The sequence below is a fragment of the Lagenorhynchus albirostris genome, chromosome 7 (assembly GCF_949774975.1).
Source record: "Lagenorhynchus albirostris chromosome 7, mLagAlb1.1, whole genome shotgun sequence".
In the NCBI taxonomy this organism is placed as follows: Eukaryota; Metazoa; Chordata; class Mammalia; order Artiodactyla; family Delphinidae; genus Lagenorhynchus; species Lagenorhynchus albirostris.
In genome coordinates, this window is record NC_083101.1 from 106,097,780 (window position 1) to 106,124,050 (window position 26,271).

At 38.6% G+C, this 26,271-nt stretch overlaps 1 protein-coding gene across 2 annotated transcripts in view; it reads left to right on the forward strand.

Annotated features, from left to right (window-relative positions):
• MSRA (methionine sulfoxide reductase A) overlaps positions 1–26,271 on the forward strand; it is a 374,255-nt gene that overhangs the window by 252,720 nt on the left and 95,264 nt on the right. For both annotated transcript variants that reach the window (XM_060153611.1, XM_060153612.1), the window contains one exon: positions 22,499–22,605. In XM_060153611.1, the coding sequence (XP_060009594.1) occupies positions 22,499–22,605 (107 nt within the window). The remainder of the gene's footprint in view (positions 1–22,498; positions 22,606–26,271) is intronic.

Here is a 26,271-nt window from a genome sequence, read left to right on the forward strand (position 1 = left end):
GCTTTTGCCATCACTGCTCTCTCTTTTCTTCCTAACACTTACCACAGGGTGGACTGATTTGTCTGTTTATTGTTTATTAACTGTCTCCTCTTCTAGAAAGTAAGCTTCATATGAAATATTTTTTCATTGAACAAATGAATGAACGAACCTCAGTTTTCCCATCTGTAAAACGGTTCCTCTCCCATGAGTGTCCGTCAAGATGTATGAAGGAATGTAGTCTGTTGTGCAGAGCCCCGTGCCGGGCACAGAATAAGCATGTCATCTATAATAGCCACCATCCTCATCCTGCCCGTGTAAGAGCCATTTCACCACCTCCCATTTGTGGGCCTTGCTCTCTCTTGAACCCCAGTATTTCTCCATTTCTTTCCCTCTCATTTTCCCCATCTTATGTTTTGAATACGCTTGATCATTTCCTATGCTTGGTTCATACCCTTCATCCTCAATCCAGTGCTCAGCATCCCTTTCCCTCCCACATCCCCCCTCCACCCTCCCACAGGGAGCTCCCAGGTGTCTCAGAAGCTTCATCTGGCTGTCCCCATGGGCCACACTGTCTCTGATGTTGGTTTCATGGAGCCCTAGGACCACACACCCTGGCTTGCTGCCTCACCCTCAGAGCCAAGAGTAGGGGATTAATGTGGTTCCTCAGCCCGTGGTTGAGACTAGAGACCCCAAGGACTCTTCTCCGTTCAGTGTCCGTGGACCACACATCCCCCTCCCAGCACAGCCCTGCACTCACTGTGCAGCATCGCTAGAGGTGCGTGGTTCCCTGAGAATCTGCGGTGGGGCTGGTCTGCTCCAACTTTAGCAGGTTTGCTTCATAGCCTCTTTCCAGGTGCACCATAGAGAAGCCAGTGCCTGGTGCTGTCTATCGGGGAATATTAATTGAAGAGAGAAAAATCCTCTTTTCCTTCTGTTTCTCATCAAGTTGGCAATTAAGTGCTGGTGTTCATATATTTGAACTGCCAAATTAATATCTGAACTTCGTTGTGCTGACCCTTTTAAGTTGGTCTTTTAAAATAAGTCACCAGTTTTGAAGGACTATCCTTTTTTTAGCCCACGTACAAGGAATCTATCATCTGCAAATAATTAGACAGTGGGAATTATATTGTATTGCTAATGAGCAGATGTGCATACTTATAGTGGAGGAACAGCTGCACACATACAGAATGCAAAAAAGTCCCAAACCCAGCATTATGAATTCTGAAAGAGATTTCATTCTTTTAAGAATTTCAGAAACAGGAAAAAAAGAAACAAAGAATTTAACTGATATTTTTCTTTATTAATTGTTCTTTCAGTCATACTTTTCCTTGCATAACATTATCATATATGTACACAGTATCTTTGCTATTTGCAAATGTGCTATTTGCACTTTCAAATCCCTCTCTCATATAATACTATGGAGCTTATATTTAACATTTTTCCTCTGCCTTTCTAGTGCTTTAAGGGTTTGGTGCCTCCAGACTCAATGACAGACTCCTACTGGGTATTTACTCTGGGCTGGGCATGATGCTCAGTTCTTATGTGTATGTGATCTCATTTGATCCTTGAAGGAACCCATGAGTAGGTGGTCTTAAACCCATTTTACAGATGAACAGACAGGCCCAGAGAGGTGAAGTGATTTTCCATGAGCCAGTTAGTGCTTTATTGTCAGAGCTGGGATTTGGACCTAAAAGTTCAATTTCAAACCTTGTGTTATTTCCATTGTATGGTACGTCATCCTACATTGTTACAGGATGCTATCAGCCAACAGAAAACACAACCACACCGTAACTGGAAACAGCAGCACATTATCCAATGAAGAGTATCTGTCCTAACAAGCTCCTTGTAATACATATTACAATTTTATAACCAGTTAAGGATTTTCAAGATTAAGAAGTTCAAATAGGCTTTTTTTAGGCTATAAATCAAAATTTATTTGTAATGGATAGTGTGGTGGCAGAGGTTAGGAATGCTAATATCTTTTGGCAGCCTATATACCAAGGGCAGGTATCCAAGAATTTCTTTTGAAAGATGTGATTAGGGTCAGTAAGTTCAAACAGGCTTTTGAGAACTTTTAGCCAGGAAGAATTCCACATATTTGAGATAGGAGAGTTTAGATCACTTAAACTTTGCTGATCAATTCCTGAAATAATATAAAATCAATAAGGAGAAATGAAGTCAGAAGAATTACATTACTTCACATAAAAGAGTATTAAATTAGATAAGAGAAAAAAATCAGAGCTGATAACATTGGCAGGAACTAGAATTTCCAGGTTCTTAAATGGCAGGCTAGGCTATTCAGATCACCTTCTCATTAAAAGCAACTCAAAAGGTTGGATAAGACATGAAAACATATTAAAAGCATCACATCAAAATGCCGACAAAAAAATTAGGAATTACCATGTAAAATTGAAGGGAACAGGGCTTCCCTGGTGGCGCAGTGGTTGAGAGTCCGCCTGCCGATGCAGGGGACACGGGTTCGTGCCCCGGTCTGGGAAGATCCCACATGCGGCGGAGCGGCTGGGCCCATGGGCCGCTGAGCCTGCGCGTCCGGAGCCTGTGCTCCGCAACGGGAGAGGCCACAACAGTGAGAGGCCCGCGTACCGCAAAAACAAAAACAAACAAACAAAAAAATTGAAGGGAACACAGGAATCCAGACTGGTAAGCAGGGGACTAAAACACCTTTGCTGTAGGGAATTTGCCAGTTCCAGAAGAGTTGAGTCTTAAGGACCTTATTAAGGGTATAGAGACTGTGACCAATGCAATTAAAGCACTTGATCTAATGGACATATATAAAACACTGTACCCTACACCTTCTTAATCACACATGGAAATGTACTAAGCCATAGAGTCTCAATATGTTGTAGAGGGACTAAAATCATAGAGATTATGTTTCTCTTATCATAATGTGATTATGCTGGAAATCAATAGCAAAAAGATATGTAGAAAATCCTTTTATGTTAGAATAGAAGAAATTTTATGATTATCTTTTGGATCAAAGATAAGCCATAATGGAAATCAGAAAATATTATGAACTGACTGGTAATTAAAATACTACACTTCAAAACTTATAGGGCATGGCTAAAGCCGTTCTTAGAAGGAAATACAGAGCCTTAAATTCTTACATTAGAGGTGGTGAAAGACAGAGCTCAGCATCCATCTCAAGAACTTAGAAAGTCGGCAACAACATAAACCAAACAATGAAGAAGAAAGAAATAAGAACAGAAGTAAATGGAATAGGAAATAGAAAAGTAGTAGAGAGGATAAAGGAAGCCAGAAATTGATATTTCAAAATGGCTAATAAAATTGATAAAACATTGGTTAGTTGATCAAGGCAAAAATGAGGTCACAAATACCCATTATTGGGAAGAAAAAATGGGATATCACTGCAGATAGGCAACTTTACGTCAGTACATTTGAAAAGTTAGATAATTAGATAAGACAGAGTCCTTAAAAATATAACAAAACTGGGAATTCCCTGGCAGTCCAAAGCACCGGGTAGGACTTGGTGCTTTCACTGCCGTGGCCTGTGTTCAATTCCTGGTTGGGGAACTAAGATCCTGCAAGCTTTGTGGCATGGCCAAAAACGAAACAAAACTGAATAGACCTATAATCATTAAGAAATTGAATCAGTATTTTAAAAGCATCTCATAAAAATAACTCAGCTGCAGTTTTTTTGTTGTGTTATTTTTGTGGATCTTTAAAGCTGATTCTCATGTTTATTTGGAAAGGCAAAAGTTTAAGAAAAGTAGAGACCCTCTTGGATAAGAACAAGAGGATGGGAGGATTTGTTCTTCCGGATATCAAGATTTATTATAAAGCACATACTACCCAAAGCAATCTACAGATTAAATGCAATCCCTATCAAAATACCTGTGATATTTTTCACAGATCTAGAACAAATAATCTTAAAATTTGTATGGAAGCACAAAAGACCCCAAATTGCCAGAGCAAACAATCTGGAGAAAAAAGAACAAACCTGGAGGTATCGTGGTCCCTGACTTCAGACTATAACACAAAACTACAGGAATCAAAGCAGCACGGTGCTGGCACAAAAATAGACACATGGATACATGGAACAGGATAGAGAGCCCAGAATAAACCCACGCACCTATGGTCAATTAAGCTGTGACAAAGGAGGCAAGAATGGAGAATGGAGAAAAGACAGTCTTCAGTAAGTGGTGCTGGGAACACTGGACAGCTACATGTAGAACAATGAGATTAGAACACTCCCTAACACCACATACAAAAATAAACTCAAAATGGATTAAAGACCTAAATGTAAGACCTGAAACCATATAACTCCTAGAAGAGAGCATAGGCAGAACTCTCTTTGACATAAATTATAGCAATTTTTTTTTGATCTGTCTCCTAAGGCAAAAGAAATAAAAGCAAAAATAAACAAATGGAACCTAATTAAACTTAAAAGCTTTTACACAGTAGAGGAAACCATTGACAGAATGAAAAGACAACCTACTGAATGGGAGAAAATATTTGCAAATGATGTGACTGATAAGGGGTTAATATCTAAAATATATAAACAGCTCATACAACTCAATATTGATAAACAAACAATCCAATTAAAAAATAAGCAGAAGACCTGAATAGACATTTTTCCAAAGAAGGTATACAGATAGCTAACAGGCACATGAAAGATACACAACATTGCTAATTGTTAGAGAAATGCAAATCAAAACTGCAGTGAGGTGCCACCTCACACCTGTCAGAATGACTGACATCAAAAAGTCTACACATAAATGTTGGCTAGGATGTGGAGAAAAGGGAGCCCTTGTACACTGTTGGTGGGAATGTAAATTGGTGCAGCCACTATGGAAAACAGTATGGAAGTTCCTCAAAAAACTAAGAATAGAACTACCATATGATCCAGCAGTTCCGCTCTTGTATGTGTATCTGACAAAAATGAAAACACTAACTCAAAAAGATACATGCACCCCAGTGTTCATAGCAGCGCTATTTACAATAGCTAAGATACAGAAGCAACCCAAGTGTCCATCAACGGATGAATGGATAGAGAAGTTGTGATGTGTGTGTATATATATATATATATATACATATATATATATATATACACACAATGGAATATTACTCAGCCATAAAAATGATATTCTTCCATTTGCAACAATATGGATGGACCTAGAGGGTATTTTATGCTTTGTGAAATAAGTCAGACAGAGAAAGACAAATACTTCATGTTTTCACCTATATGTGGAGTCTAAAAAATAACACAAACAAATGTATATAACAAAACAAAAACAGACTCTGAGATATAGAGAACAAACTAGTGCTTACCAGTGGGGAGAGGGGAGGAGGGGGGCAAGATAGGGGTATGGGATTGAGAGTATAAACTATTATGTATAAAATAAATAAGCAACAAGGATATATTGTACAACACAGGGCAATATAGTAATTATTTTGTAATTTTATTTTTTTTAACTTTGGAAAGTTGATATTTCATTTTAAAAAATGTTTTATTAAAGTATAGTTGATTTACAAAGTTGTGTTAGTTTCAGGTGTACAGCAAAGTGATTCAGTTATACATATACATATATCCACTCTTTTTAAGATTCTTTTCTCTATAGGTCACTACAGAGAATTGAGTAGAGTTCCCTGAGCTATACAGTAGGTCCTTATTAGTTACATATTTTATATATAGTAGTTTAAATGAAGTATAGTCTATAAAAAATATTGAATCACTATGCTATACACCTGAAATTAATATAATATTATAAATCAACTATTATTCAATAAAAATAAGTTTAAAAAGAAAATCTAAAATATTGTAAGAAGAGTGAAAAAAAGAAGTAAATTCCAAGTAGATAACAGACCTAAATGTGAAAACAAAACTACAGAACTTCAAGTAGATAATATCATTATGATCTGGGGTTTGAGAAGCATTTCTTAAACAAGATACATAAAGCACTAACCATAAGGGAAACTATTTGATAAATTTAACTATATTAAAATCACAACTTTGGTTCATCAAAAAAATCATAAAGAAAATGTAAGGATAGGAAGATTATATTTGGCAAAGTATTAATATCCAAGATATATAAAAAGTAGATTTTAAAATTATCTCCAGTAGATTTTAAAAAATGCAGACCACTGAATAGAAAAATGGACAAAGGACTTATAATGGTGAGGAAACATGAAATGATAATCTGTGCCATTATTAATCAAGGAAATGCAAATTAAGATCACGTGAGATTTCATTACACACCAAGCATACCGACAAAAAGTGAAAAGTCTGACATTAACAGACTTTAATGAATTGGCAAACATTTAGAGCGCTGACAACTCTCATGAATGGATATGGGTTTATAAATTAATACACCTACTCTGGGAAATGGTTCAACATCTAGTTAAGTTGAGAACATGCAAAGCCAACAAGCCAACAATTTTATTTCTAGGTATGTACTCAAGAGAAATTTATACATATATAACAGAATGCAGGTCAAGAATGTACTTAGCAGCCCCAAGCTGGTAATGTTCATCAGCAGTAGAATGGATAAATCAGTTATGATCTATTCATACAAAGGGATATTACAAAGCAATGAAAATGAAGAAAATAGAAGAACCTCATGAACATAACAGTAAGTGAAAGATTAAAACCACAGAATAGGGCTTCCCTGGTGGCGCAGTGGTTGAGAGTCCACCTGCCGATTCATGGGACACGGGTTCGTGCCCCGGTCCGGGAAGATCCCACATGCCGCGGAGCGGCTGGGCCCGTGAGCCATGGCCTCTGAGCCTGCGCGTCTGGAGCCTGTGCTCCACAACGGGAGGGGCCCCAACAGTGAGAGGCCTGCGTACCACAAAAAACAAACAAACAAACAAACAAAACACAACAGAATAACTTCATTGATGTAAATTTCAAAAATAGGTGATTACTGTTACAAAAATCAGGTGTGGGTACTACTGGAGACAGGGAAGATATTGTCATCAGTAGGGACACGTGGAGGGCCTCCAAGGGTGCTGACAATTCTCTGTTTCTTGATATGAGTGGTGGTTATATGAGCATTCACTTTATAATAAGTATAATAATATTACATATTGCAACATTATATATAGTATGATAGCATTAATGTAAATACTTTAATAAACTGCATTTATGTTTTATGAACTTTTGTACATTTATGTATCTTTCTGTAATCAGATCTAGAAATCACAAAGGTTAATATATTGATTGCTGTTCCTGTTAATAATATGAGCAATGCCCATGATGAAAGAATAACTTTGTGAATGTGTGTGCGTATGCGTGCTTGGTACTGATTCAAATGTAAACATCTTATAAATCTCATTTACATGCATAATGTTCTATAGGGGAGTACTTTGGCTGACTCATTGCTACAAAACTTTAAGATTTGGATAGGAAATAGTGACATAGAAATTTTAATATTTTAAAAGTTTTCATACATTTTGATGATAATTTGAACATTTCAAGACTCATTATTTGGTCAAACTTGGGAGTTTGTAGCATAAGTGGATATGGAGTCCCAGATATTCTAAGAAAGATATAATAATTTAAAATATTTCCTTTGGCTGGCCAGAAATAGAATTCCTCTTTCATAAAAGCAAAAACTATACTAAGATAAATTTATTTTGCCTTTTAGGAAGACATCACCATATCTTTTCAAAATAATTTATCTATGATTATAGAAGTAATGTTTTTTCATTACTGAAAGTCAAACCCTTCCTTATAGGTACAGCATGAATATTTGACACCTCTGTTACATAGCAATTTTCTTTTATCTCTTTTGAGATGCATTGCATTAAAAAATAGAAACAGTATTGTGGAAATGGTAGGGAACACAGAATACTTTCTTTCAGAAGAGAGCCATGTAATATCTTTCATAGTTCACTATTTTCTACTTCAGTTTTTTTGCTTAAGTGATATATAATTTACAAATTGAGATAGTAGTGGATAAGAGCACGGCTTTGCAGTTAGCACTGCAGTTAGCGCTTTGCAGATCCAGCACTGGCCCTGGGCGGGTGCTCAACCTTTCTCTGAGTGTTATTCAGTGTTTTAACTTTAAAATGAGGTGTCATATAAAATGGACAAAATTAATTTTCAGTCAGGTAATGTGAGGTTATTCCATATTAATAAGACTTGTCTCAAACACCTGAGCTAAAGTCCGGGTGTGCCAGGAGGAAGGGTCCCATGGGTGATGATAAGAGGTGCCAGCTGTTGCCTTGAGGGATGCAGGTTCATCTACCTGTTGGAGGACTTCAGAACCCTGTGATGTTTTGCCCCCGTGGAGGCCCTGTTCTCCAGCAGGAGGCAGGAGGTCGTCCTTGAAGCAGCACTCCACCAGTGCCACTCATCTGTGGTGGTCTTCCTGTGCCATCTCTGGGGAGGTGGGGTCAGTTTAAGAAGCAAGGAGTAGAGGTGCTGACTCTGTTCATGTATTTGGAATGTTTGAAGTTCTTTTCTTCTTGCTTTTAAAAACATTTTATTTTATTGATGTATAGTTGATTTACAATGCTGTGTTAGTTCCTGGTGTACAGCAAAGTGATCGTTATACATATATATAATAGATTGCATCTGCTAATCCCAAACTCCCAATCCATCCTTCCCCCATGGCCCCTTGGCAACCACCAGTCTGTTCTCTATGTCTGTGAGTCTGTTTCTGTTTCGTAAATAAGTTCATTTGTGTCATATTTTAGATTCCACATATAAGTGATATCATACGGTATTTGTCTTTCTCTTTCTGACTTACTTCACTTAGTATGATAATCTCTAGGTGCATCCATGTTGCTGCAAATGGCATTATTTCATTCTTTCTCTTTGGCTGAGTAGTATTCCGTTGTACATATGTACTACACTTTTCTTTATCCATGGAGTGTTTGAAGTTCTGAGTCATTCATTGGTTGTTTCATTATTCGTTGAGAGAAATTTTGAAGAAGCAATTAGGAATGTTCAAAATCTAGTAAACAGAGTTACAGCAGCTAAGCCTCTGCTTATGCTAATCTCACAAAGTGAATTAAATACAGTGGAGACGTACCATCCTGAGTGCGACATTTTAGCATGTAGGCCAGTGGTCTTTCTCTGAGAATGGTGGCCCGTGGGCATGTGTAAGCCAGATGCTGACCACAAGAACTTTGATCTCATTAAGAGATCATTATAGCAATTTAATAAACTCGTCGAATAATACTTTAATAAACATATCTAATAAGAGTTCATCTAGGAACCTCAACAACTAAAGTGATGGAATGTAAGAAGCAACATAGCCCTGGAGGTGGGCAGTAAGGTGGCTTGAATGAGAGCAAAACTAGATGAATAGCTTGAAGTCTTAGGTTAGTTTCCCTAGATGCAGAGCATGAGACAGGGATTTAGTACATGTGATTTATTGAGGAAAAAGAAAAGAACCTGTAAGAGAGTGAGGAAAGCAGATTAGGGAAGGGGAAGAAGCTGAGCAAGGGTGTGGCCTCAGGTAGCCTGACCTTGGCCTGCTCCACAGCGGAGCCAGGAGAGGGGAATTATGGAGGTGTGGTCATATGACTTGTTTCACTCAATGAGATATGAGTGAAAGTATGGCTTGGAACTTCTGGGAAGTCTCTTTAAAGATAGAGGAAGTGGGAAGAAGTGTCCTTCTATTTTTCCTTTTTCTAATCTACAACTTGGACGTGACAGTTGTAGCACCAGAAGGCATCTTATGTCCTTGAGAATGAGAGCCGTCTGCTAAGGACAGTTGTGTAGAAAGAAGAAATCTGAGTCCCTGGTGACCATGTGCCACCCGACCACCACTAGATCACCTAATTCAGTACCTTTCACTTAAAGTGAAAAAGAAATATAATTCTGTCTTGTTTAAGCCACTGTTACCTTTGTTCTCTGTTAAACTGATTGCAGTGCCTAAGTGGTATGGTGAGATGGGGCTGTACCAATTTTTGAGAGATATGAGACTTTCTGAGAGATATGGTAAGATATTCTAGTCACCAGGAAACATGTGATAACAACTTTAGTGCTTCTTGTTTTCCTACCAAGCTATTAAATAAGAAGGAAAAAATGTGCTTTTCTTGCCTTCTCCATAAAATTGAGAACTTTCTCTCTTTCAAACTATATGCATGTTGATTTTAATTTGTGCTTATGTTCTTCTCTTCTTTGTGGACTTGCAATGTGTAGCTTAAAATGCTATTTTACCAAAAAAGGAAAAAGAAGGTATTGTGTTCTCTAATGCAAATCTCTTAAATTTGGGAGTAAAAAGTGAAACCAAACTGGTAACCACTGAAATAAGCAGATGCAAATGAAAACATGAATACCAAAGACCTCTGATACTCTTTTATAACTGTTGGTTTCCACATATCCTAGAGCTTTCACTTTTCACATGTTGCTTCATTTAGCTGCTTTGAATATGTAGGCTTCTATAAGTAATGATATCAAAAGATGTAGTTCATTAATATATAGCAGTGGGTCTCAATTTTGCCCCCTAGGGGACATTTGGCAGTGTATGGAGATATTTTTGGTTGTCACAATAGGGTGGACTCTGCTGGCATCAGAGATGGATAAAATCAAGGGATACTGCTACACATCCAACAATGCGTAGGACTGCCCCTCACAACAAAGAATTACCCAGGCCAAGATGTCAATAGTGCCAAAGTTAAGAAACCCTGATAGGGAATCCTTGGTAGTCATCCTTTTATTTTAACAGTTCAGATGCCCAACGATTCTTTAAAATCACTTACATTTCATTTCTAGTATATTAATTAATTTCTTAGCTGCTTCTTCCCCCTTTAAAATAGCCCAAGTACTCTTGTCTCCCTCAAATGACCTAGTTAACACTTTCCCTTGCTGATGCTTTATCATCTCCTGGTATGCAAAAGGGTGACTGAGGCTTCTGCTTAACCAAATCACATGGAAGCCCAAATTTCAATGTAACTTCCTGGGGTGCTGGAGCTCATGTCCTTCTACTCCACCATCTTGTCTCCATCCTCTTCCTGGGGTGCCTGGATTAAAAAACCAGGAATTGAACATATTTTATTCTAAATCCAATGGATACTTTGAAGGAAATTTTACTTTACTTGCCTTCACTTTACTTTTCAAAGCCATCTTACTTTAGTGAATATTAATATGCAGAATAACTGATTAATGTGCTGGCTTTTATAACATTGAAAGGAATAATAAACAAGTTGAAACTCTAAGTCTAGTGTGAAAAATACGAAAATGAGTATGTTTCACAGCAGGGAGTTGCAGCATTATGTCACCTTTCTGCATCTGTCATCTTTCTGCATGATGTTCACTCTGGTCTGAGATGGAAAATCTGAAAAATGATGTCCTTAGGCTTTGTTCACGGGAAGAAGGATGAAATATTAGGCTTGCAGTACTGGGAACAATGATAGGATTATGGAGTGAAATGACCCACTATTGCAAGGAACTACCAGTTCATTTATTCAACCTACACAGCCAGAGACAGCCAGGAAACATTTGTTAAGCAGCCCTGAATTAGGGCTCTGCAGAAGATCCAGGTGTTCATACTAGCTTTATCATCACACGCCATGGAGTATCGACTCTAGATCAGGGAGGAGGCTGTGGAAAGGGAAAGAAAAACGTTACTGAAGGATTTTACAGAAAACAAAGGTAAAGCTAGGTGACTGCCTGGCTTAAGGCATAAAGGAGACTCAAATGAAACGTGGATTACTACAGAATTGAAAACTTGGGTTGCTGGAAGAATGGTGCAGTCAATGGATAGAGATGAGAATGGTGGGGGACAATGAAAGATAGTGAGGTCAAGTTGAGAATCCAGGGACGATGGAGCCTAGATATGTAAACGTCTAATGGGAATGTGGCTCTACATGGCTGATGCCTGGAAGAGAACATGAATCACAAATTCAGACTTGTAAGTTCACAGCATAGAAAAGGAAGTTTCTGTTGGAGGGCACATGGAAGGGAGGGTGACGGACAAAGACCGAGCCCAGGAACATCTGTAGTAAGGAGGATGGTGGGGGGGAAATGGAAAAGCAAATAGACATAAAGTGGTCAAGAAATAGTGAGATTCTGAGGTGAGTACAGTGTTACAAGGCCAAGGGAAAAAGCATTTAAGGAAGGAAGGCACTGTGAACACTGTTGGATCAGAATGATCGAGAAGAATGAAGATAAAAGGGTAAAAAAATAGATGAAATTTTTTTTTGATTAATCATGGTGATTTAAAAAATTTTTGTCACCATCCAGATGCTGTTCATATAAATTTTTAATCTGAATTATTTTACGGAAATAAATTTACAGAGTCCATTTGTTAACAGAATAGAACAAACAAAAAATACACCCCAAACCTCCACAAAAACCTTAAGGGAATTTTTTCAGTCTGTCTGTCTGTGTCCCCATACCCATTATTTTAACTATAAATGGTTTTTTTAAATTAGAGTGAGAAGATATTTGGAAAATATTTAGCCCAAAGACTTCTGTTTATGATCAAGAAGGAGTAATAGGGGCTGGATTTACTCTCCCACTTGAAATAACTAAAAAAATCAGACAAAACAATGAAACAATGGTTCTCACACAGTAGACATAAGAAAAACAAATAAAGAAGTCCTACAAATGCCCTACCTTATTTCCTGGAGAAAGTTTCTAGGCTGCAAAGCAAGGAGGAGGAACCCAGGCCAAGTCTCACAGTCTCCATGGGTTCAGGAGATGGCACTGAGAGTCCAGGGATGCTGAGGAAGGTGGAATTCACAGAACAGAAGAAGGGAGGAGAGAAACACTCAGAGAGTGGAAATTCCGGGGATCTGCAAGGGGTTCTCTTAAGTAATTGTCTGAGTACTGACCAGCATATGTGTGATTAAACAACCTGAGGCCAGAAAAAGAATCACCTTGAAGAATTAGAGGGAACAATTCCCAGAGCTCACACAGGGTTGGGAATACTGCCCATTCTCATTACCTAGAATGGAAAATATAAAAACTCATTGAACATCAGGTAGAGTACTTCCGAAGGCTTTACCTCATTAGTGGGGCAATTAATGTAGATTAAAAGTGTTTCTGGTCCAAAGTAACAATGCTTGAAAGCAAGAATCAAAAGGATATGTTATTTTTGCAAAGTAGCTTAATCTCTCAGAACAAAGTATATGAATACACAGGTAGGAATAACAAAATATCCAGCACCCAACAAGATAAAATTCACAGTTTCTGGCATCCAACAACATGCAGATAAGCAAGAAAATGCTATCTTTAATGAGAAAAATCAATTGATTGAAAATGATATAAACTTGATGCAGATAATGACACTAGCACAGGTTTTAAAGCCATTAAAACTGTATTCAGTATGTTTAAGAAGCTAGAGGGAAGGTTGAACATGTGAAGTAGAAAGACAAAAAATATAAAAAAGACCCAATCCATCTTCAAGAGATGAGTACTACAATGCCTGAGATTAAAAAATTGAATAATTTCAGAAAAAATCCAAATTTGATAAAGACTATAAAACCGCTGCTCCACGAAGCTAAATGAACACCAAACACAAGAAACGTGAAGAAAAACATCACAACACATCATAATCAAATCAGTAAGATAAGTGATAAACAGAAAATTTTAAAAGCAGCCACAGGAAAGAAAAGATAATTTCATACAGGAGAACAAAGATACGAAGATGGCAGATTTCTCATCAGCAGCAATGCCAGCTAGGAGACAGTGGAGCAATATCTTTACTGAAAGAAAAAGAATTGTCATACTAGAATTCTTTGCCTGGTGAATACACCTTTCAAAAAGAAAGCAAAAATAATTTTTCAGATGTACAAAAGCTGGATGAATTCATCACCAGCTAGAAGGAAATGTTAAAGGAAGTCCTTCAAACAGAAAGAAAGAAGATGATGCCATCAGGAAATCTGGATCTCCACAAGGAATAAAGAGTACTAGAAATGTTAACTACATGTTAACTAAATATAAAGATTTTTAAAGATTTAAATATCTTTAAAAGATAAACCACTGCTTAAAGCAAAAATAATAAGTGTATTTTGAGGGTTATAAGATATGTAGAAGTAAAATGTTAGGCAAAAATAGCACAAAGTCAAAATATGGATCAATGGAACAGGATAGAAAGCCCAGAGATAAACCCATGCAGCTATGGTCACCTAATCTATGACAAAGGAGGCCAGAATATACCTGGCCAGAATGGAGCAAAGACAGCCTCTTCAATAAATGATGCTGGGAAAACTGGACAGCTACATGTAAAAGAAGGAAATTAGAACACTCCCTAACACCATATACAAAACTAAACTCAAAGTGGATTAAAGACCTAAATGTAAGGTGAGACAGTATAAAACTCTTAGAGAAAAACATAGGCAGAACACTCATTGACATAAATCGCTGCAAGATCTTTTTTGACCCACCTCCTAGAGTAATGAGAATAAAACCAAAAGTAAATATATGGGACCTAATTAAACTTAAAAGCTTTTGCACAGCAAAGGAAACCATAAATAAGATGAAAAGACGACCCTCAGAATGGGAGAAAATATTTGCAAATGAAGCAACTGACAAAGGATTAATCTCCAAAATATACAAACAGCTCATGCAGCTCAATATCAAAAAAACAAACAACCCAATCCAAAAATGGGCAGAAGACCTAAATAGACATTTCTCCAAAGAAAACATACAGATGGCCAACAAACACATGAAAAGATGCTCAACATCACTAATCATTAGAGAAATGCAAATCAAAACCACACTGAGATATCACCTCACACCAGTCAGAATGGCCATCATCACAAAATCTACAAAAAATAAATGCTGGAGAGGGAGTGGAGGAAAGGGAACCCTCTCGCACTGTTGGTGGGAATGTAAATTGATACGGCCACTATGGAGAACAGTATGGAGGTTCCTTAAAAAACTAAAAGTAGAACTACCATGTGACCTAGCAATCCCACTGCTGGGCATACACCCAGAGAAAACCATAATTCAAAAAGACACATGCACCCCAGTGTTCACTGCAGCACTATTTACCATAGCCAGGACATGGAAACAACCTAAATGTCCATCAGCAGAGGAATGGATAAAAAAGATGTGGTACATATATACAACAGAATATTACTCAGCCATAAAAAGTAACAAAATTGGGTCATTTGTAGAGATGTGGATGGACCTAGAGACTGTCATACAGAATGAAGTAAGTCAGAAAGAGAAAAACAAATATCATATATTAATGTATATATGTGGAATCTGAAAAAACTGGTATAGACAATCTTGTTTACAAAGCAGAAATAGAGACACTGAGGTAGAGAACTAACATATGGATACCGAGGGGGAAGGGAGATGGGATGAATTGGGAGATTGGGATTGACATATATACACTATTGATACTATGTGTAAAATAGATAACTAATGAGAACCTACTGTATAGCCCAGGGAACTATACTCAGTGCTCTGTGGTGACCTAAATGGGAAGGAAATCCAAAAAAGAGGGGATCTATGTATACGTATAGCTGATTCACTTTGCTGTACAGTAGAAACTAACACAACATTGTAAAGCAACTATACTCCAAAAAAAATGTAAAAAAAAAAAAAAGAAAGTAACAGAGGCAGTACAAAGATGTGGTTAAGAGCAGAGTCCTGGAACCAGACTATGGAGAAATAAAAGCACACAATATATACCATTTTAAAAAATAGCGCAGAGTCTGGGAGGAGAGACTTGTAGTCTTCCACTTTGTAAGTGGAAGAAGGATAGTGTTTTCCAAACATGGCGCTGGAACAATTGTATTTGCAGCAAACAACTACAAATTACCGCCACCACAACAAAACCAAAACAACTTTGATCCATATCTCGCACCATATACAAAACATAAGATGAATCGTAGCCCTAAATTTAAAACCTAAAACTATAAAACATCTAGAGGGAAATATAGGAGAAAATCTTTGTGACTTGGGTTAGGTAAAGATTTTTTTTGATGCAACACCAAAAACATGATCCATAAAAGAAAACACTGATAATTCGGACTTCATCAAAATTAATTTGTGCTCTTTGAAAGTCATTGTTAAGAGAATGAAAGACAAGGCACAGATTGGGATAAAATATTTTCAAGTATATATCTGATAAGATATTTGTATCCAGAATATATAAAGAACTCCAAATTCAATAATAAGAGGCAATACAATTTAAAAATGGAAAAAATTGAACACTTTACCAGAGAAGGTGTACAAATGGCAAATTATCACATGAAAAGATACTCAACATTATTAGACATTAAGAAATTCAAATTAAAACCACGATAAGATACTATTACACATATTTTGACAATGGCTAAAATTAAAAGTACTGACCATGACAAGGGTTTGTGTGGATACAACAACTGAGCTCTCATACATTGCTGGTAGGGAATGTAAAGTGTTACAACCACTTTGGAAAAAGTTCGGCAGTTTACTAGCCATTCCACTCCCAGGTATTTATCCAGGAGAACTGAAAGCATATGTACATACAAAGACCTGTACCTGAATAATCACAGTAGCTTTATTTTCATAGCAAGAGGCTGCAAAGAACCCACATATCCATCAACAGGTCAGTGAGTAAACAAATTTGGCATATCCAATCGATGGAACACTGTTCAGCAATAAAAGGAAGCAACTGTTGATACACACAACAACATGGCTGAGTTACCAAAAAAGAGTACACACGACATGATTCCAATTGTATAAAATTCTAGAAAAATACACATGACGGAATGTAGATCAGTGTTTGCCTGGGGCTTTAGGATGGGGGCTGGGAGTGGTGAGAAGGGGAGATTTAAAAGGCGTATGAGGAAACTTTTGTAAATGTTCATTATCTTGATTGTGGTGATGATTTCATGGCATATACACGTGTCAAAACTGATCAAATTGTACAGTTTAAATATTATGTCAATTATACCTTAGTAAAACTGGTTTTAAAAGGATCTAACCCAAATCCTTACTGATGCTGAATTGAGGCCAGAGAGGTTAAGAGGCATGGATTCTAGATGGATCCATGTTCATCCTAGTGATCACAGCTTGCTTCTCTGCATTCATATGTTTGTTGATACATTCTAGATATTTCCTGAGACTGAGATCAGGCTCAGTGGTCTGTGTTTTAGCTGAATCTCTAGCAAGGTTCCTGAACTCAGCTAGATGTTTAGTAGCTCATTTCTTGACAGGAATTTTTAAATTCTTAAGTAGTATGTTGAAAACTTCTCCTCCTTGAATTTCTGCATTAGAAGTCCCAAGGGGATGGCGGAGATATGTTTATTGAGCTCCTATGTAAGATACCTAGCAAACCTGTGAGGTGTGTATCACCATCCCCACTTTTCCGAACGAGGACACTGAAGCTTAGATGGGTCTCGTACCTCGGCTGAAGTTACACAGTAAACGCAGAGATGGAATTAGAATCCAGAACCATCTCATGGCAAAACTCATGCCAGTGTCTCTGCTTCATGCAGCAGACCACGATCGGGATCCATTTTTTCCTAGCAACTGGCTGTAGCAGAGAAGAATATAGATTCATCCTGGTGGGAGTCACCCGGTCTCTGTAGCCATCATGGGTGGTCCTCTAATGAGATTGCTCCTTGGAAGTTCCCTAACACAGAGTCAGTAATTTCAGACCATTAGGAATATGTCCTTCCTTGCCCTGACGGTCACTATCACCTGGTGACTCCTGAAATTTCTTAATCACCTCACAACAGCTCACAGTGTGAACTTCCGTTTAAAATTTCCATGTTCGGGCATATTTCTCATCTCTCTAGTCTGAATGTATAAAACAGGGCTAGTACCCGAAGATGAGCCAAAGTTTAGAGGGCTACTGAGCAGATGAGAACTCATCCATCTTTTTGCCTCATTATAGGTTAAGCATTTCTCTGTTTTCCAGCATTTTCTCTGGCTCCACTGAGACAGAGGGAAATCTTAGAGCAGTCTCATGATGGTTTGTCCCTTTCAAATCTTATTTGGAGAAGGTGGATGGAGAAATCTCAAACAGTTGGTAGGTGCCAAGAGGGCAGTTCTTTTCAAGAATGCCCCAAAGCCCAGTCCTCAGTAATCAGTTTAGAGAGTGTTATGGAAGAATTTTAAGCACAAGATGTTGCATCTGAGCCGGTTATTCTCTTTTCACCCCCTACAGCAAGTCTATTGCTTACTTTCCTGGGATGTGAAGACAGCCAAATAATGTTAATAATTTATCCTCCTAGTTTTTCCAAAGCCAAGTGGAAGGCACAGTGAACTTTGCAACACATATTGAATCAATGTGAAAAAGAGCTCTGGATTTTTGATGATTTGGAACCCTATGCTCACCCGGGGTTCCACAGAATTCTGTGGCTCCCTTGAAACTGATCTTTCCATACGTCTCTGGTCCCCCGTGTGTCCTGTCAAGACACCCGTGCGGCCTCGTGCTCAACCGACCGGCTTCATTTCCTTCCAGGACAATTGGCAGGACCCAGGCTCATCTCCTCACAGCCCTCAGCGTAGACCAAGCTTCTTCTTATTTCTGGGTCTTGGGCTGGCATGCTCCACTGCCCACCAGATGCACCGCACACACACACTGTGTTCCATAGTCTTTGATTGTTTTGCTGTAACTTCTTGTGCATCAATCTGGAAAAGAGAAAGTGCTTCCGTGTCAGGTAGATCTAGGTTTAACTCATAAGATGGCATTCACTGTACTAGGATGGGGACCTAGTTGAAAAATGAGACTGCCTTATTTCTGAATCCCAGTATCTAGTACCTTGCCTGATTCAGGGAAAGGCGGATGAATGAGTGGAAGGAAGAAAAGAAGGCAGGAAGTCAGAAAGAAGGACTTTAAGAACTTCGTTTTTCAATAATTTTTAATTGTTTTTGTTTCTCTCTACCACCGGCTCTGCAAGTCTTTCTTTCCCCCTTTTTAGTAACCCAGTGGGTGTGAGCTTGAGAGATACAAGATAATGTTAACAGGCTTGATTTTTCTCAAACTTCAGATCAGAGACCAAGCGTGAAGACATTGCATTTGAAAGTGCTTCATGGGTAGGAGCAGGGGAAGGAGAATTCACTCAAAGAATTCACTCAAACAAACCCTTTCTTGGGTTTGTTTTACATTGAAATGAAGAACTGGGGTGGACATGAGCAGAGTTAAAATTTAACTAGGAAGGTAATTCTGTTAAAGAAAAATGTAATAAACTGTTTAGTTAAAAACTGAACAGTACGTTTCTACACACATAAAATGAATCTGACCCTCTCTTTGGATTATTTATCTGTGAGACCCCTGCTGTGTGAGTATCTGAGATATTAATATAAATAATGCTTTTCTGGGGGAAAAGGGTCACTCCTAAAGTGTCTTGTGTGATGTCATTTGTTATTTTTATTTCAAAGTAGTTGTTCTGAACTGTTCTAAGATTATGAAAAGTTGTAAAAATAAAAGTATTTAACCCTTACATAATTTTTTATAGTCAACAAAGCACTTTACAGGTTCCATCTCATTTGCTCCTCAAACAAACCTATAGGTTAGGCCCTTATAATCCTTGTTCTACAGAAGAGGTTTGAAGCTCAGAAAGATTAGGAAATTTGCATAAAACATGTCAGTGGCAGAGTCAGACCTAAAAACAAGCTCTTGCAGCTCTGAGTCCTAGGCTTCTGACAAGAGATTTAGTAAACAGGTTTTCCTCACATGTGAATTACTGTTTTGTGTTCATTATATAAACCAATAGAGGTTGAAAGAAATGGTGAAAAGTTTAATGATGCTAAACATCTATAAATGCAATGTATTAAAAATAATGAGAACAGAAAAGCCCTAGTTCTATAGGTTTCTCAATCTGCTGAGCATCAAATCGTATTTCCCAGTGAACCATCTGCTTTCAAATTTGAAGCTTCTATCCACTTAGTAAGCCCCTTCATTAGTGAACCGAAAGGTACACGCATTGGAATTAACCAAATACACACACGTGTATGTGGATATAGATGTATGGCTTTGGTTTAAGGTATTATACCCTCTCCTCAGGATGAACTGTGATGGAAAAATGCAATCAAAATAACGTTGTCCTTGAGTAGACCGGAGAGTTAATGCCTAGTCCAATATCACTCAAGACTCAACGAAATCCGAACACAGGCTTTCATGTTTTGTCTCCATCCCCTAGTGTATCTCTTTAACACTTTCTTGTCTTCCTTCCTGGCCAGTCAGGGGTTTAGCCAGAGTGACCAGGAAGAGAGGGTATTGTTTCTGACATGAAGAACTTTTAGTTTTATTAGAACATCCAGGAAGGGATGTGATTAGAAGGTTGAAGCTGTAAATTCAAAATTGAGAGACTTCTGCCCACAAATGTGACTATAACTGTGTGAATAGCTCCCATCTTTCCAATGGACGGTTAGTTTGGGTTCGTACAATGGGAGGGGTGCAGTGAGTGTGGGGTAGGGCTGTGGGTAATGCCCACGAAGTTACTCCTCTTTAAAGCTGTCCACAGTGTGTTGGCGACAGCCCAGACCTGCACAAGAAGACAGGGACAACAGTGGGAGGAGCCATATCAGTATTACAGTGTTACAGTGAACAGGCGATCAAGTTAGAATGTAGAATCGAGGGATCATGGCTTCAGGGAAGGGCCCACAAATCCCCATCCCCGATTACAGTAGTAGTATGAACTCTAATTGTATAAATGATGCATGGATTATTTTTTATAGAAATTCATTGCCTTATATACTTGCCCAGAATGACAGCCATGTGCATCTTTTCTGCCCAACCACACAATTGTGTGAAGTCTTCCAGATGTTTCTACCCCTTAGGTTGTCATGTCACTACAAAAGCAGCTCTAAAAAATCGATGTAAACTTAAGGGTTTCATTGTATAATCCTTATACCAGATGATTTGTGAAAATATGATCCGTGAAAGAGCCCACTGTTAGACCATATCCTTGGAGTGATTCTTAATTATTCCCACTCTGTTTTCTAAAAAGCCAATTTTTATCTGTAAGTAACAATTTTCCATGATCCTATGATAATTCAGAGACCTCCAAGTAAACACACAGATATTAGTCTTCAGTGTACAAGGCGTATGTAATCTTAATAAAACTTATTGAAAAATATAAATAAATCATACCTGCAGTTATCTTTTACTCACATACTAATTTCTCTTTCAAAAAAAGAAAACTTAAATAGATTTAAACAACTACACATGGAGACAGTGTTTTTCGGCATCTTGTTCTGAATGGAGAGGGATCTGACTTGATCAAAAATCAGCCATCCGGCAATATTTTTTCTTCATGGAGAATGTTTCAGAAGGAACAGTGATGCAACCGTCTTGCCATTATGCAAATAGATGTTAGGACAAAAGGATGGGAAGTAGTCATACGGGAAAAGCCCTACTTGTAAGGAAAGGAGGGAAAATTGAAAACAAAGAACATTCTGGAATGTATATTTATCCAGTCTCTTACCCTCCACTAGAATGTGAGCTCTGTGAAGGCAGGGTTTTCTTTCATTCACTGCTATATCTTCAGCATCTGAAAAAGTACTCAGCATGTATTAGGTGCTTAATAAATAATATTTATAATACATACTGTATACTGTAAATAATACTTATATATTGTACACCATAAGACTACTACTATAATACTTAAATGAATATATAACTTAGAAAGAAATGAAATAGATATACTAATTTGGTATTAATCAATGCTTATTGGAGGCATGGGCTGGTTTATTTTTATTATATAATATTAAATTAATATTTTGATGTCATTATTGGTATTGGCTCTTTAAGCCGCTTGGTTCCTGGTCCCCATGTGACCTTTGTGCATTGAGGAGAGGAGGGGACTCTGAAGGTGGGACAATGGCATTTCTAGGAAGTCAGCTAAGCTGGGGGCTTGAAAATATGGAACTGTTTGTTTTGGAAAGTTGCATCTTTTACTGGAGGAGTTTGGGGGCACTTGTTAAAACTGAAACTGATGCTTGAATGATGCAGTAAACATGTGTGAAGTTCATTTTACAACAACATGGGGATCTATAGGGGATCTATGGCAGGCCTGTGGCTGTTTAACTTGGGGACTCTATCATTCAGTTAGAAATTGACCAGCATCTACACTTTAGCTGCTGTGACAGGGTGGAAAGTATGCTGGGCTGATTTTAAGTGCTAGGTTTTTCTTTGATTAGGTGCATGAGCTTAGGCAAACTCCTTAAACTCTCTGAGCATCAGTCACTTTGTCATTTATTAGGCAACTCCTGTGTGCAAAGCACTAGGCCAGGCACTTCCACGTATATTATTCCATTTCCTTATCTGCCAGTCGAGAGACGGTAACACCTGCCACACAGAATGTCTCATTAGGATCCAAGGAAACAGTGTGTATCACAGTGCTTTGCAAGCGATACATGGTTATGACTTAAATATCTGCACAGAAAAATGCATATTTGCAGAGCATCTACTGCGATGCAAGGCCTGTGATAAATTTACCTTAAGTTCAGAGATATTTGTTACAATTAAAATAGGCAAAGCAAAACAGATACGTTGCATGGTTGTTTAAGGAGAGTGGTGTCAGGATGCAGTTAAAACAAGCACTTAGCAGGACTGTGTGGAGAATGTGTGGCACTGGCCTCGTTGCCCAGGCCACCCCAGTAATCCTCTGCTTTCTGCTTTCCCAGGCTTGCGCCAAGGCAACGACCACGGCTCTCAGTACCGCTCTGCCATCTACCCGACCTCTGCTGAGCACATGGAGGCATCCCTGAGGTCCAAAGAGGACTACCAGAAGGTAGGGTCCCCTCTCCCTCCTGGACCCACCTGTGGAGGCAGAGTCTGGTTCTTGGCACTTGGCACTGTGTTCTGTTTTCACATGTTTTGGAAATTTCTGTCAGCCTGTTGGAATTGAGCCTTTCTGCTCCATAGAAGAATAGGCCCTTATGCCATTTCTCTTTAAAGTCAAGTCCTCCAGATGAATATACAGCTTAACATATAATCTCTCTCTCTCTCTCTGAGTCTCTCTTTTTTTTTCTCTGCCTGTCTTAATCTACTCGGGCTGCCATAACAAAGTACTACAGACCGGGGCGGCGGGGCGTGGAGGCTTAAACAACAGAAATCTATTGTCTCACAGTTCAGGAGGCTGGGAATTTAAAATCACGGTGTTGGCCAGGCTGGATCCTTTGGAGGCTGTGAGGGCAGGATCTGCTCCAGGCCTCTCTCCTGGGCTTGTAGACGGCCGTCTTCTCCCTGTGTCTTCACATCATCTGCCCTCTATGTGTGCCTGTTTCTGTGTCCAAATGAACACCTTTATGACAACTCCGGTCATATTAGATTAGGGCCTTACCTAATGCCCATGTTTAACTTGATTATCTCTGTTAAAGACCCTATCTCTGGGAGGGAGGGAGATGCAAGAGGGAGGAGATATGGGGATATATGTATATGTATAGCTGATTCACTTTGTTATACAGCAGGAACTAACACACCATTGTAGAGCAATTATACTCCAATAAAGATGTTAAAAAAAAAGACCCTATCTCCAGATAAGTTCACATTCTGAGTTCCTAGTAGTTGGAATTCCAACATCTTCTTGGGGACACAGAATTCAACCCATAGTGCTCTCTCTCTTGCTTGTAACAGTAGATTGAATTATAATAATAATACTTCTCAGAAATATAGATGTTACATCATGAAATAATTATTTTTCACCATTAACTTGTATTATATTTTTAAAATCTCCTCTGATAGAGATTTAGTTCTTTTCAAAATAACTTGAGTTGCTTTAAATTTTAGAACTTTGTGATAGTGTTTAAATTTTAATTATCTTTATATTTTCTAGAGAGTTGGATCCACATTTAAGAGTAGAGCCAGGAGCTACAGTAATGCTGATCTATTTTAGAATTATGTAAAAAGTCTGCTACACAGCCATTCTCAGGAATGTGTGGGTTCTCCACCTATCCCTGTGGTGGCAGAGGTGGCAGTGAGGAGGGGGCAGGGACAAGAGTACACCTATTGAGAAAAAGGAGCAGGACATGCCACTCACAGTCAGTTCAACTCCGAAAAGCAGACAGGGCTAACGGAGATGCTGATAGGACCCCATTTATTCCTTAGCACGTCCCCTCCCTCCCTCCAAGGCTGTGAAGTCTGCTTGGATGATAATAGTAGGCAGCCTCGAGGATGGCCCTCAGTGGTTGCTGCCCACGTGGAATCTCCTATCCCTGAGTGTGGGCTGGATTTAATGACTCCCTCCGAATGAATGACAGAAGCAATGGGATGTTACCTTTGAGATGAGTTCATTACAAGATTGTGGCTTCCATCCTGGGGGCACTTTCTGTCTCACTGCCTCTTGGATCACTTGCCCTGGGGGAAGCCAGCTGCCATGTTGTGGGGCATCCCTGTATAAAGGCACACATGGCAAAGGGACCAAGGCCTCCAAGAGCCATATGCATGAGCTTGGAAGCCCCTCAACCCCAGTCAAGCCTTCAGTTGAGACTGCAGCCCCAGTTTGATAATTTGTCTGCAGCCTCACATTGGACCTCAAGCCAGAGGCACCCAGCTGCATTGTGCTGCAGAAGCTACAAGAAAATAAACGTTTTGAACTCATTTGAGCCTGTTTATATTTCCATTCTAAAAAGCTTTTAAGTATAAATTATCCTTTCTCAGATCTTTTTATAATGACTTTTCTTTTTTTAATTTAAGTTTTTTTAATTAAAAAAATGTTTCCATTATAGTTTATCACAGGATATTGAATATAGTTCCCTGTGCTGTGTAATAGGACCTTGTTGTTTATCCAGTCTATATATAATAGTTTGCATCTGCTAGTCCCAAACTCCCAATCCATCCTTCCCCCACCCCCCATCTCCCTTGGCAACCACAAGCCTGTTCTCTATGTCTGTGAGTCTGTATCTATTTTATAGATAAATTCATTTGTGTTATACTTGAGATTCCACATATAACTGATATCATATGGTATTTGTCTTTCTCTTTCTGACTTACTTTACTTAGTATGGTAATCTCTAGGTCCATCCATGCAGCTGCAAATGGCATTATTTTGTTCTTTTTTTATGGCTGAGGAGTATTCCATTGTATATATGCACCACATCTTCTTTATCCATTCCTCTGTCAATGGACATTTAGGTTGTTTCCAGGTCTTGGCTATTGTAGATAGTGCTGCTGTGAACATGGGGGTGCATGCATGTGATGACTTTTCTTTCTCTTTTTTTTTGAATTTTATTTATTTACTTTCTATGCAGCAGGTCCTTATTAGTTATCACTTTTATACATATTAGTGTATATATGTCAATCCCCATCTCCCAATTCATCCCACCACCACCCCTCCCCCATGATGACTTTTCTGATAATGGTAGGCTTACCTGGGCACGTGTGCTTCACTTCAGCTTGTGACCTCCAGCCTTGAATTGCCTCAACTGGTATGTCAGCTGCATAAGTTTTTATCAGATGCCTGACACTCAGAAAGCCATGTATCATATTTACCTCAGGCAGACACATAAGGATGAGAGACTGCTGTCACAGGACTGTAGGCCAGAAGTGATGGGAGCTTTGTCTAGGATGGTGAAGGTATGAATGGAATGAAGGGATATTTAGGAAGGAGAACTAATAGAACCTGGGCCTGGATTGGAAGTGGAGACTAGATGAGGGGGAGGAATCCAGGGTGACTTAGGTTTCTGGCTAGTGATGTTTTGTGTGAAGGTATGGAGGAGCAGAGGCAGATTTGTGGGGAGGGTGAGTTAAGTTTGGAAGGGTGGTATTTAAGGTACCCCTGATGCGTGCATCCTCGTGGCTCTTAGGAGGAGACATGGGCTGTTCCCACCTTGCAGGGAGGGTTATTGTGACTATTAACTGGGTTAATGCTTGTAAAGCACAGGGCGTAGCACATAGTAAGTGCTCAACAAATGGTAGCCCTTATTACTGTTGGGATTATCAATTTATATTTGGTAAATGAAGCCTTAGTTGCTGATACAATCGCTTAGAAAAGTGAAAAGTGATGAGAAGAGGAGGCTTAGGACCTGAGGAACACCAGCATTGGAGAGATGGGTAGGGAGGTGCCTACACCAGACAAGGTGCTGTGGCTCCACTGAGAACTGGCCCCATGCAAACCCTGAAGAGTTAGTTCTATTTTATTTAATCTCTTTATATTTAATTATAAAGGCTGTGCTAGTAAGTAATACTAAAAGTTACATATGATTAATGCTATATATTGATTTCCTAATATAATGATTTACAATCTCTTAAGGTACAAACAGTAATACTTAGAGACTCTGGAAGGATATTAATCTCCCTGCAGAATATCTCAAAATGAATTGATATTCTGGTGTTCACAATGAAAATTTTAAGTTCACAAGGTCAGTGCCTTCCACGTGATGTTGAAGAGGCTAACTTACACCTAATTTTCTGGTTTCTACCCCAATATAGTTTCTTATCCTCAACTTTGAGTGGAACC